General features: G+C 29.7%; 1 protein-coding gene across 1 annotated transcript in view; it reads left to right on the top strand.

Moving 5' to 3' along the window:
* Positions 1 to 9,042: 9,042 nt before the first annotated feature.
* Positions 9,043 to 13,598, top strand: part of LOC108689934 — a 12,482-nt gene continuing 7,926 nt past the window's right edge. The window contains exons 1-3 of the mRNA XM_018196926.1: positions 9,043 to 9,158; positions 9,695 to 9,920; positions 10,144 to 10,335. Coding sequence (XP_018052415.1) covers positions 9,043 to 9,158; positions 9,695 to 9,920; positions 10,144 to 10,335 — 534 coding nt within the window. The remainder of the gene's footprint in view (positions 9,159 to 9,694; positions 9,921 to 10,143; positions 10,336 to 13,598) is intronic.

Below are 13,598 nucleotides of genomic sequence, written 5' to 3'. Positions count from 1 at the left end.
TTACTGGAAAAAAAGTAATTGTAACGGTAACGTGCGTTATAAATAACGCGTTACTTATCAAGAGAATTCTTCTGAGAAAATTATATTAAATATAAATAAAAATAAATTACTAACCATTTTGTATAGCCGAAGATACTTGAATGTTTGATGGTTTGGCGAAAAAAGCTTTAATATTATAAAGAGTATCTCTTTCAGAAAAAATTTCATCACTATTTGAATCTAAATAAAATAATCGAATGAGAAAATCTTAATAAGTTTCCAATCTTAATCACTCACTGATGATTGAGATGTGTACTCACCATATTCAGATAATATATTTGTTTCCAATTGACTGCTAGAGGCAATAGGTTCACTTTCCTCACTTGCAGGAAGCGAGTTATTAGAATGTTGTTTAGTACGCAGTGTTACATCTTTTACAGCAACATTAAAATCTACTGATGTATTATGAATGATATTATCTTCGTCACATTTCAGGAAAGAATTTTTGACTGGAAGATTTCCACTCTCATTATTCTTTTTCGACCAATCCTTTTTTCTATGTAGAAGTTTTATAACTTCATCAATTATTTTATTTTCATTGCTCTTTTTTGGAAAATCCCCTTTTTTATTTAGAAGTTCTGTAAACCTTTCTGTAATTTCTTGTGCGTTCAATATTTCATTATCTTCATCACTGTCGGAATGAATGAATTTTTTTGACATTTTCTTTGCTTTCTCTGAAGGCTCATCATTTAACTCCTCTGAATTTGACTTTTCGTACAAACTTATGATTTTACGTTTTTTTCTAGGCTTTTCTAAATTAGTTTCCTCTACTGCTGTGTCAAGATCACTATTGTCTTCGGCTAATTTGCATGCTTTAAGAGCATTACGATATTTATCTATAAAAAATAAGACAGATATGAGCGCAAATCGAATTTATTCTATCAAAACATAATTGGATTTTTTTCCGAAATAATATAATCTCTATTTTTTAAAGCAAGTAACCATTCTAGCTATACTTCTATTAATTTCTTGCTTCTTGTTAAAAAAAAACAATTGTTATTATATACATGTATGTGTCATTTATACGTCGTGGATATTCGCGAGATACAAGTGTAAATAACATACGTGAAATAAGGGACTCTATCATCACTACGTATTGTCTTAATAATACATTCACACACAGCTTAATTTTATAGAAACGTAGAAAAAATATGAATCATATACCATACTCATGCATAACTGTAGCTGGATGATTATTAAACTCAGAGGTAGGTTCTTTCAAACTCATAATAAATCGCATAATTTTGTTATTAGAGAATTTCTTTGGTGGCCATCTACATGACAACTTATCCTCATTAATCCATGACGAGGGTACAACCGCCAGAGTTTCCTCTTTTCCTCCAAATTTTACTACGGCATACTGTAAAATTAATTAAATGTCATCAACATTTAAAATATTTAAAAAATTTAATCAATCGCAAAAACATATAATTACATGTTTAAATTTTAATAATTTCTCCATTAAAAAAGATAATATCCAAAAGAATAATATTCATTTCATATAACTCATCGTGAATAAAATAAATAATAAAAAATTTGTTCTTAATATTTTTTAGTAAACAATTTATTTATACCTTTTCACAAAAAATGTAAGCATAATACATATGCAGTATACAAATTATTAGACATTGGAATTGATCACAGATATGCACAGAATTCCATCCACAAGAGGAATGGCTATACATTTGGCTTTTACATGTGATAATTTCCAATACTGTATCTTCTCTCTTTTTCTGCAATTTTATATATGCCAATAGAAGACGATGGGAGAGGGAAATCATAAAAGTGTAATTGTTTAAATTTTTACCCAATTGGAATTACACTTTGCTCAATATTAATATTTGATACGATTTCTCCAAAAATAGTGGAGAAATACTTGTCAGGCTCATTATTGTTTAAGCTTATTTTTTTCCACATTACTTCTATGATGATCACCCTCAATAATTTCGGCTACTTTTAATGATGGCCTTTTAAAATCGATTCATTTGAATTAAGCAAAATGTTTTCAATTAATATACCTTTTACTTCTGAATCACGTTAGTTGTTGAAATTTGTAGTTTGATCGAAGCATCTTTTTAATAATACCCAGATAATTTTCGTAAGAAAAAGCACTAAATGATTCTAAAGCGCCGTAGTTTTTACATTCTTCGGCAAGACGAGCAATAGAATGTACATTGTATATAAGAAAATTACTATCTAGAATGTAAGCGATTTGATTAAATAAATTGTTTTAATAAATAATCCACAAAACATGATTTCAATCGTGACAAAGAATAGAACAATATGTATATGGCTGAATGAAGCAATAAAAAAGTTTGATAAATATTTTTAGGAAGATCTTTAAATACTTGGATTCCATCATAAAGTAAACATCTTCTAAATTCTGCAGCTTTTCACTTTATTCTGTTGTCGCGATTTCCTAGACTTCTAGGAAATCAATTCTTACAAATTACAGTATACAATTATGGCCAATATAAATGATCCCTTACTTACTATTAGACAAAGGATTGCAATTTTCAATTATAAAAAGGGGACGAGTAACAAATAGCACAAAATAAATAAAAAATAAAGATAGGTCGTCATTTTGTATTCTTCCTCCCCCCCTCCCTTCCTTTCGTTAGTTAAAAATTCCACACGGGCGAAATAAATTGTCGGCTCTGGTTGAAATAATAAACGTACAGCGTGTGAGCGTGAAAAGCGAACATATCCTATGCATTTATGTCCCTGTGTGTAGAAGTGTACATACATACGAGGACAGACATGCCTGACCATATATAATTGCCTTTTCCGCGTACAATTTTATAGCCAGATATTTCTGTTGCCGTGTACAACTTTTTTCTTAATCTTAAAATTATCACATTGCTATAAACTTACCGGTTTCATGATAACAGCATCACATCAGCATAAACAGCACAGTTTAATATCACATATTAATTTCGTCTTTTTTTCTTTTGATTCCCTGGATTTTCTATTATAGATAGATTACGAATCGACACGTTACATCAGTCGTCGCGAACATTAAGGATTTGCTATTAATTGCGTAGTGGCGATTGATAGTAATTTGTACATTTACATTGGTTTGCACTCGCAACAACTCGTTCGATGATATAATACACTTGAATTAGAGGAGAGTCCCGCGAAATCAAAGTAGAAGGTAGGGCTGCGCAACAGCAGAAAGCGTAAATGGCACATATACGTAGATAAGTACACTGCGCATTCCCTCTACTCGAGTCTATTTCAGCTAAAGATACTTTTACATGGCAGCGTCAAGCGTCGAGCATCGTGAGCTTGCTGTTCAATTTTTGATCATGTGACTAGTTTTTAGCGAATAGTAAGCTCACGATACTCGACGCTCGACGTTTCACGCTCCCATGTAATGGCACCTTAATGATACCTTTATATATTTTCGATATCGTTTAAAGTGAAAAAATTTAATTTAATGGACGTATCTTTACACATCAATATGAACAATCATTATTTGCATGTTTTGTCGAAAGAGATTATCGATCAGAATATTTTTAATTAAGCAATATTATATTCAGTTCATATATTGTTAACAACATTTTGTACTTATATTAAGTGTGGGAAAAAGTTCGTGGCGTTTTTTCCATTAGATGGCATTAAAAAAACGCCACGAACTTTTTCCCTAATATATTATGTTTTTAATTTTAAAATATGTATTAATTTATAAGTTTAAATTATTGTAAAATATTTAAAACAGTGCGTATCTAAATTAAATTTTAAAATTACATTTGATCATTTTTTTATCATGAATCGAAAAATGATTTAATAATCATTTGACGTTACTTTTGTATTATCATGATTTTTTGTTCTGCTTGGGAAAGCTTATCGTCGTTACTCAGAGACTCTAAGCTGGAAGGAAAATAGCGTGAGAACATAAGGCAGATGTGAGTATAGAAATGTATGAAACCAAGCGACTGTGCAATAGCACCCGTAGTTTGGATCAGGGTTAGAAAGGCCTAGAGGGTCGCGAGGTCGAAGGGTTCAAGAAATAACGTGCTCTCCCTTCACTATACGACAGGCGAAATAGGCTATGAATCTTAAAATAACTTGCGAATCTTTAATCTTTCTTGATATAGAAACCGAGAAAAAAGGCAATGATATTTGTTAATTAATCCGAATAAAATAAAAATTTGTCAATTTATAAAAAATTATTGGAATCTACAAATTAAAAAATAATTTAGAAAATCACTAATTTATAATTTCCAAATTAAAAATTACTACAAATTAAAAATTAATATTTTCGTAGAAAGATATAAAGATTATGTTGCTTGATATATTTCTATTTTATCAAAAATTATGTAATGACTTTATTTTATTTTGAACATATAAAAGAATGAAATTTATTATATTTTAATCAATCGCAAAATTTATATATACTTAGCTCTTTATTTAATTGTAAGAAACTTCGAAAGATTTAATATTGGGTTGTCTGTAAAGTTCGTGCCGATTTTGAAGGAAAATTGAAACGCAGAAGATTTAAATTTTAGTATACATTTATTAAATTTAAATCTTTTGCGGTACGAACTTTCCGGACAACCCAATATATAACTCAGTGCTTAAATTGATAATTCACAGTTTATATAGTAATTCACATTTTTTATTATCAATAATTTATTGTTGTTATCCATTTCACTCGGAATTTTGTATTCATTAAATACTTGCTGTAAATATTAGGTGTAGTAAAAAGAAATCCATTATTTTTGCATGAAATCGAATGAAAAAATAATGGATTTCTTTTTACTACACCTAATATATCTGTGTAGCAAGTGCTTATAAATTTACAAATTAATTTAACAAGACAATTGTCAGTTATATCATGTCTTTTTGTTTATGATAATATATTATACAATATAATGTCACAATCAAATCCATAAAAATGAACGAATCATACACGTGTGCATACCTGTCTGAAAAATGATACTCTCGCACAGGTAGCTTTCCATTCGTATCAGCGCTTGCGTGAGAATGCAGGGGATGCAAAAATGCCAAAGCACTGTTTCCCACCCCAGATTCGGCAGCCACCCTTTGGGTCGCGCGCTAAGTGTTGCATAAATAACTACCCGTGCCGCATCGAGAAACTGGACTGTATTTCCGGCCATCTGCCTTATCGGAAATAATAAGTAATCACGACATTACAATAATCATGAATCGTGACAAGCATAGAAATCGAGTTACAGAAAAAAAGAGAAAGAATATGGGGAGAGGGAGTAGTTTAAAAAAGTCGTTAAATTTAAAGTCAAGAAAATTGTATCTTAGAAAGAAATTTTTACAAGTCCCTTTAAACTCAAACTATTTTCGTTTCCAAGATATATTTTCGTCTCTTTAAATTAAAAATAATAAAGATGTTCAGAGCTGTCGTAATAAGGAAAATATGTTTGTGTGTGCGGTACTTTTCAAATACTATACAGATCTTTAAAAATCTTTTTAAATGAAGAGAAAGAAGAAATTCATATTAGATCAACGAGAATAAATCAAGAAAAATATTTTCGGTCAAAACGGATCTTAGTATTTTAAACAATAAATATTTCAAAATATTAATTTTTATATAGGAGAGACCATGAATCACAAAAATTCAAACTCTTACAAGTGCATCTAAATATAAATATAAAAATGTTTGTATCTATATATTTTTTTTAATAATTAAAGCATAATGCATATTTTAAAATTTAATAAATATATTTAGTAAATATTTATTTGTTTTAAAAAAAAAAATAAACATTTTTTAAGATATAACCTCCATACCCGCAGTACTATAAGTCACATACAAAATAATAGGATTATGCAAGAAATAACGGTGACGAAAGTTGAAAAGTATTTTTTCAATTATAGCATTACGCATTCTTAACATAGTCATTAATACAATAAAATAATGATTACAATTAATAATTATTAAATAATAAAATAGAAAGTTATAAGAAAACAAATAAGAAATAACCACTAATATAAAATAAAAAATTTATTTACGATAAAATAAAATTAATTGCTTAGAAATATATAACTGCCCTTTTAGTATATATATTTTCCATATTGTCTCGTTCTATCATGAATATTTATGTATTATAATGTATTGGGTTGTCCGGAAAGTTCGTGCCGATTTTGAAGGAAAATTGAAAGATTTAAATTTTAGTATATTTTTTAATTATATTTAGTATATACTTATTAAATTTAAATCTTTTTCGGCACGAACTTTCCGGACAATCCAATATGACCCGTAGTATCCCAATTATACATTTAATTATATATTTAATAGAAAATTATAAAAAATAAATGTTAGATTACTTGTAACATAGTAAATTGAGAAAAGATGCGCAAAAAGTTGCACCTTATCTTCATATATGTATCTTCTACTACAAAAAAAATATTAAAACATTTTTTTGCGGTTAAAAAGTTACCATTGCACCACGAAAACTATTAATGCTCAATGTTTTTCAATACAATGGAATTTAATCATTGCCACCTAGATAAAAAGTATGGGCAACGAAGTAATAGTCGTACCAGTAGTATTAACTTAAACATTCTAGATTATGTTAAACAGTCAATGACCCATAGTATTCCGGTTTCCCCTACATATATAATTCTGCAAACAACGTGCTGAAATTTTTTTCAATCTTAAAATATAATCATAAATGGAATTAGATAGTAATATCATATATTAAATTAATAAACTACTTAGTAAGAAAGAAGAAATATGAACATAAAATAAACATCATATTTAAACTGGAAGAAGAAATTAAGAAAAAGAGGACTTTATTTTCTAAAATGTGCAAAATTTTAAATTTTTACATCTTTCGCCATTACAAATTAAATGTTTTTTTTTAAAGGCAGGTTATCTCTTAAAATAATTATAAATTAATATCGTAAATAGAAATTACAGGATAAATTACTTTTCATTTCAAATAGCATATTTTTTTATGTTGTTTATTTTAAAATCTTTTATTTAAAGATCTTATCTCTGATCGATTGCTTTCAAATACACAAAACTGGAATGCATTATATCAACACGTAAAACTTTCGTGATAGACAAAATTCTGTCGCAAAGTAACTCTGATATAGGGTAAAAATAAATTGATCACCGTTTTTATATTATCATAGCAAGCGTGCTGAAAATAGCGGGAGTACATTAACCAATTATCTATCCCGGTAATCTCCCCCAATGACTAGTTGGTACCCGCATAGTTAACGTTGCACGTCGACGAGAATTCATTTAACTTTCCGAATGATTCACGTCGATCTTGCTTGAATCGTTGACGAATCAATTTCCATCAGGGATATCGCATGCTGCGGGTGGCGCGTGTCTATGTTCTTAAAAATCAACATTCTGATCGAGGGTGGTCGCTCTTTAAATCAACAGCTTGGTTATATTTTCCCAGAGTAAGATTTGTATTTTTGTAGCTTTGTGTCATTTTATTTTTATCATTCATCATTAAACATAAAACGAGACTAAGAATAATACAAATAACGCTGCTAATACTCCAAATGCATAATGTAATATATATTATATTATATATTGTAATATATATTCTATAATTTATATTCTATCACTGAAAAAAATGTTATAACAAAAGCATTATTTTAATTGAAAATAATCTTGTTGATTAATAACAGTCGATTTATGAAACAAATGAAATTTTATTAAAAGAGCATGACATATTTATTTCATTAATAGTGTTACTAAATTAACAAGATTATTTTTAATAAAAATAATACTATTAACATAACATCATTTTTTTCAGATACAAATTACAATATACTACATTAAATTTAATGTTCATCGCTTAATAAATTATATTATATAAATAATATATAAATATTATTTTATGGATACCAATGGAAAATTTGTGTCAAATTTAACGTATTTAAATATCTTAAACGATATTTAAATATATGTTTAATTTAATATAAGAGGAATATTAGAAGATAATATTATTTAAGAACAAATATTATTTAAGAAGATAAAAACAAAAAAATAATACCAACACAGTTTGTAAATAAACAATAATTTTTGCAGGAAAGAGGTTGAAGTTAACAAATAAGCGCAAAAATTATTTATCGGACGCAATTTTGTTAAAGGAAAAAGTTGTTTGTTTTAAACATAAAATATCACGCGGGCACAAATTTTGAAACATCTTTAATATGTATGTATAACGATGTATGTATAATCATTTGCAATGAATCGTACGTAAGAAAATAAATTGTATGTAAACATATAATATATTGCATGTAATTCAATTATACATACATATTATAGCTGCATTCGAGAAGATGCTATTAGTGCTATTTATTTATTTCATCTTTATCGTTCATTAAAATAAGGATACAATTAATGACATAAATAACGTTAATAGCGTTTCTCCGAATGCATCTATATATTTTTTTGTATATAATTATACATCTATATCTATTTGTGTATGTTAGAGAAAAATTAGCTTCGGCCAGCTTTTGAACGTGAATGCGCTAATTGAATGTGATTGCGATTGGATTCTATAAAACCAATCATGTTCGGTGAATAGACTAGCTGCTTTGCCAACTTGAACACAGCCATTGAAACTCTAAAGAATATAAAAGTATAATTTAATGAAAGATTGTGGAATGAAAACAAGAATTAATTTAACGGGGAAAAAAATAAGCTAGACATATAATAAATGAGAAAAAAGGATATATTATTAATTAAAAATTGATTAAATAAATTAAATAGAATTAAGAATAAATATATGATAAAAAGTTTAAATTAATATCTTATAATAATTAGCTTATATAGATATAAGCTTGTATAGATATAAGTTAGCTTATACAGATATAAGCAAATTATCCAGCAACATTTTTTATTTTCTTATTAGCTATTTACTGACACATCAGTCCGATCAGAAAATTTTAACAACATTTGTAGGTAAGTTTAATAAAATTATCTCACAAGCTGTCATCTCAAAAAGATTTTTTTCTTTTTGTGTACATCGTACAAGTCATACCAGTCATGCATACATGCACATACCGTTAATGAAAAATTCAAGAAGGGGAGAGAAAAGAGATGAGAAAGTTTCTACGAGAAACGGTCAAGATAAGATTCACATAACTGGATCCACAGCTATTATTAAAGGGTTAAAGAAATCGTTGAGATATATATAAAAAAGAAAATCGATTTAGCTGCCGTAACATACGAACGTTAAACCGGTAACTTTTGCGTCCTGCAAAGGACGGGATATGCATAACGGTTAAAGAATAATAATCGCACCGAAGATGCATTATTTTAAATAGAAAAAAAAAGGGTATTTCCATTTATGCCTTTAATATCGACAATTATTTAAGATCTGCAAATTTAGCTAATAGAAAAAGATAAAAAGAGAATGTTTGACTTATAATTTAACTCAGAAATTTAGAATTATTTAATTAATGCTGTGTCCGAATAGATACAAATTTAGTATTATAAATGCGTTATTTAATTAAAAAAAAAAATGATCTCTTTTGTACCGCTCAGAATATATCCTTTAATTCTATATAAATATATTCAATATAAATATATACAATGAGATTTAAAGGCCAGAGATTGATGTCGTTCCGCTTGAAGATTCTATTTACGCTCTTCCTGATTCTTAATTCTAACAAGACAAGCGAATTAAATAAATCTCACTTCTAGACAATTCTTAGACACCTGGAGATATTTTTCACGCATCGAATTTACCATCGCGAAGAGATCTCATTTGGCAGAAATTTCCGAGAGTTCTCGATTTATCTTTCTGCCGGCACCTGGACAAGGGCCGTTCGATCCCTTCGAGATTTTCAGGAGGCAACTAGGACACCCCTCGGTGGAGAATATCAGGGAGAGGAAACTAACACGTTGCGCACGTTACGTGCAGAAACAGGTAAGGAGCGAACGTGTTCTTCTCGTCTCGTCTCGTGATCTCTTTTCCCCATCATCGAGGGGAAAAGATGACAGAGAAAGGGAGTGGAAGGATCTGAAAAGGAACGTTGCGTAAAGCCGTTTTCCCAGGAGCCTCCCCTAAAGGGCCTCCATCAACCACCATGTGCAACGAAGGAAGGGCCTAGTGAGTATATAAGGGCCCGCCTGGGCTGCAATGACCTCAGAGCATCACGGTCAACAGTGCAGAGAAGAAGTCTCGGCTTCTTCGACCGATCGACCATCCCGGTCACGGTCGAGGAGGATCCGGAGGGATTGAAGAAAAGAAGAGAGAAGAGGAAGTAAACTGCAGTCATCTAACGGCGATCGCCATCATTTTTCTGTCGCAGATCCGATCGGAGCGTCTACCACCCACGATGGTGAGTATAGTTTCGGGTTTTTGTCCTGGCTAACACGTGATCTTGGTGCTTCGATAGACTACACTAAAAGTCATCTAAAATCTGGTTTTCGGCCTTCGCGGATCTTCGACGTTCTGCCTCGTGAAACCGAAAATTTGCACTTCTTCCCAAATAACAAATCGACTGTCACACGCGAAAAATTGGACGAATCATACTTTGCATCTAAAAAAAATATGTTCTATTAACATTCTGCTCTGAAAGAAATATGTTTGCAGGCAATTATTATAGAAAATGTTGTTATAGAAATTTGTAATTACCGCTACGTGTCTTTTAGGCAGGCGAACATATCGATGTCTTCAAAATGGAATTTTGAAAGTTCAAATTTTTCGATTCGCTTTATTTTTCGCGAATGAGATAGTCGATTAGTATGATTTATTATGAAATAAGAACACCGGAAGCGATTGGATTCGCTGACTGATTCGTTTCAGAAATTTATATGAGAGATTCAAAGTAAATTGAGTTCGAATTGAAAAGCATAATACATGTTTATTCAACCGCGCGATTAATTATCGCATGTTTGCTAGATTCACGCGTGCGGTAACAAACAGAGACGTTATTTTTTTTTTCATGGTGTTCTGATTTTATCAGATAGTACTCTATACCGGTGAAAATTTTCGGGCAGGTAGAAAATGATCAAATTGCTGAAAACGAGAACAATAAATTGCCACAACGTACCAAGAGAGACTTAAAAGTAAAGTTAATCGGAGGTATCTTGAGATAATTCGCGAGACAGAATAGCGTGAATCTACGATCGAAATTCCGAGTTACGCGCGTATTAATCATTCGGACCTACTCTATCCAGGCACTAATATCCCACCCCAAAATGTGACTTGAAATTTGCTCGTCTTATCTCCTCTTTCGCCATTGTGTTCGAAAGTTTCGCTGCTTTTGTATCATCTCTTTTATGTCTGATAAAATTGCTCTCTGTGTGTAATAGTAATCCTTCGAAATTTGTACTCGTCTAAAAATAGATCGCTCTCCTCAAACTGCTTCTCGTGTTAACGGCGTTATCACTACTCACACGCGTCCGTTGAGACCTTACCGATTACGTTATATTGTCAATACAGCATAATGATTCTTTACGAAGAAAACGTTTCGTGAAATCTTCATATGAATAATTAAATTGACAACTGCAGATTGAATCCAAATTTGCCGGTATCGTTCGAGTACAATTTGCAACTCGCCGTGATACTAAAATCATTTGGATAATCTTCGTTTCGAGATTGCGAGTAGTGATATCACGGTCACGCTCTCAATTTCTCACTCTGTCACTTGTAGATTTTTAGAACGTTTTCAGTTGCTGATCGTGTGCGTTTATGAATGTCCAAAGAACGCTCGTATTTTCACAGATGATCATAGATTAACAATTAGATGTACAGATCCATCAGTAATTAATTTTGTGTAAACTAAAATGCATGCAATTAAATTAACACATCGTGTGTGCACATTAAAACTCTTAGTTTCAAACTGCTGTTTCTGTACCGACTCAATCTCTGATCTACTCTTTCATTTCACGCTGCTTATTAAACCCGCAATAAATCTGCATGCGTAGACACCTTTACATCCTGTCAACCATATGTCATGTCCCCTCAAAAACTGTCGATATACCGCAAATTAACAAGGAGCATGAAAGCTTTTACACGAAGGATGTATTTTATCGAAATTTTTGTGATATAACTTCGTAACATAATAGCGGGCTTAAATTTCGATCAAAAATGTGCAGATCCAAGCAGGTGAAAATTTTCTTTAGTTCCGAACGCGACATAATCGAGAGAGAAAATGACAATGACATTGAATATTCCGAAGCAATCCATGTAAAAACTTTTTTCTCATTTTGTCAACTCATCGTCTCGTTGAAATTGCCGTTTAATCTCAAGCTGAGAATATTTAAGTTTAAATTTGAAAGAAATTTTCATTTGTTATGAAAATATTACACTTACAACAGCTTTATGATTAATATAAATTTTAATTGCTAAGACTTGAAGTTGTTTAAATTTGTTGCTATTAACAAATTTCTAATGAATCAATGTAGTGGGTACTTTAGAAAACAGAATTATAGACGAGAATGTATACATAATTAGAAATAGAAAAATAGAAAAATAGAATAATAGAAAAATAGAAAAAGTAATAAATTACGTGAACAATTTGAACAATAATATATTAATCTGATAAAATCGATGCCTTTGAAATAAAAAAATTATCTAACAATCATGAAATTTGTTTTAACAGAATTTTGTCATTTTAATATTCTATAAGGAATTAGTTATTCGATCATTTTGCAAATTTTTTTACAAAAATTCCATTTTTGGTTAACAATAACTCAACAAAAGTTTATTTCAAAATTTCGATAACAATATAATATAAACATGTCATTGTTTACATGAATATATATGATTTTCTCTGCTGTTATCGACGGCATGCTCATTTTGCATAATCGATCTCTGATAATTGATAATTCAGATAATTGATATTGTGTATGGCAAAACAAATTTAATTAACATTGCATAGTTCCAATTTCAAAATAAGACGTTTTTCAAAATATAAGTTTCATGAAATAAAACACGATTCCGAAAGATGTTTGAAAAAATCCGATAAAAAAAGACCTTTTCACGGAACAAATCATATTATCTAGATAAATAAATGATAAAATAGTAGATCCCTCCCCCTCCCCTTCCTAAATAAAAGCCAGAAATCATATTAGAATCTTTAATTTATCGCTGCAGTTTGAAAGAATAATTAACAAAGGTTAGTTAAATTTCAAGCATTACATATTTTGACATAATATGCATGTATTATAAACTTTTTTGAAATAGAAATTGCTATTCTTGATATTATACGAAACTTTGATAAATGGAACACGATTTTGATTAATAATTTCCTGAAAATATTTGCAAATGAAATATATTGAAATACAGAATTAAATAGAAACAAGATAAAAAACCGGACAAAGTATTTATAATAAAGCTTTTGATAATAGTAAATAAAACAAAAAATTTTTGATTATTATCTAAAAAAAAGAAATAACATATTGAACTGATTATTTATTTGTACGGCAGAAAAAAAACAAGTATATCTGAATCTTTATTTAATCCATAAAATAATTGCATCTGAGGAATTGTTAAATTGTTAAACATTTTTAAATATCTTAGTATTCAAATTTTCAATATATAATATAAGCAAGAAATAAAATTTTATTTCTGACATGCTACAAAAATTTTATGGTT

Source organism: Atta colombica, unplaced genomic scaffold (assembly GCF_001594045.1).
Source record: "Atta colombica isolate Treedump-2 unplaced genomic scaffold, Acol1.0 scaffold282, whole genome shotgun sequence".
In the NCBI taxonomy this organism is placed as follows: Eukaryota; Metazoa; Arthropoda; class Insecta; order Hymenoptera; family Formicidae; genus Atta; species Atta colombica.
Note: the sequence above shows the minus strand (reverse complement) of the source record. Positions and strands in the feature narration are given on the sequence as shown.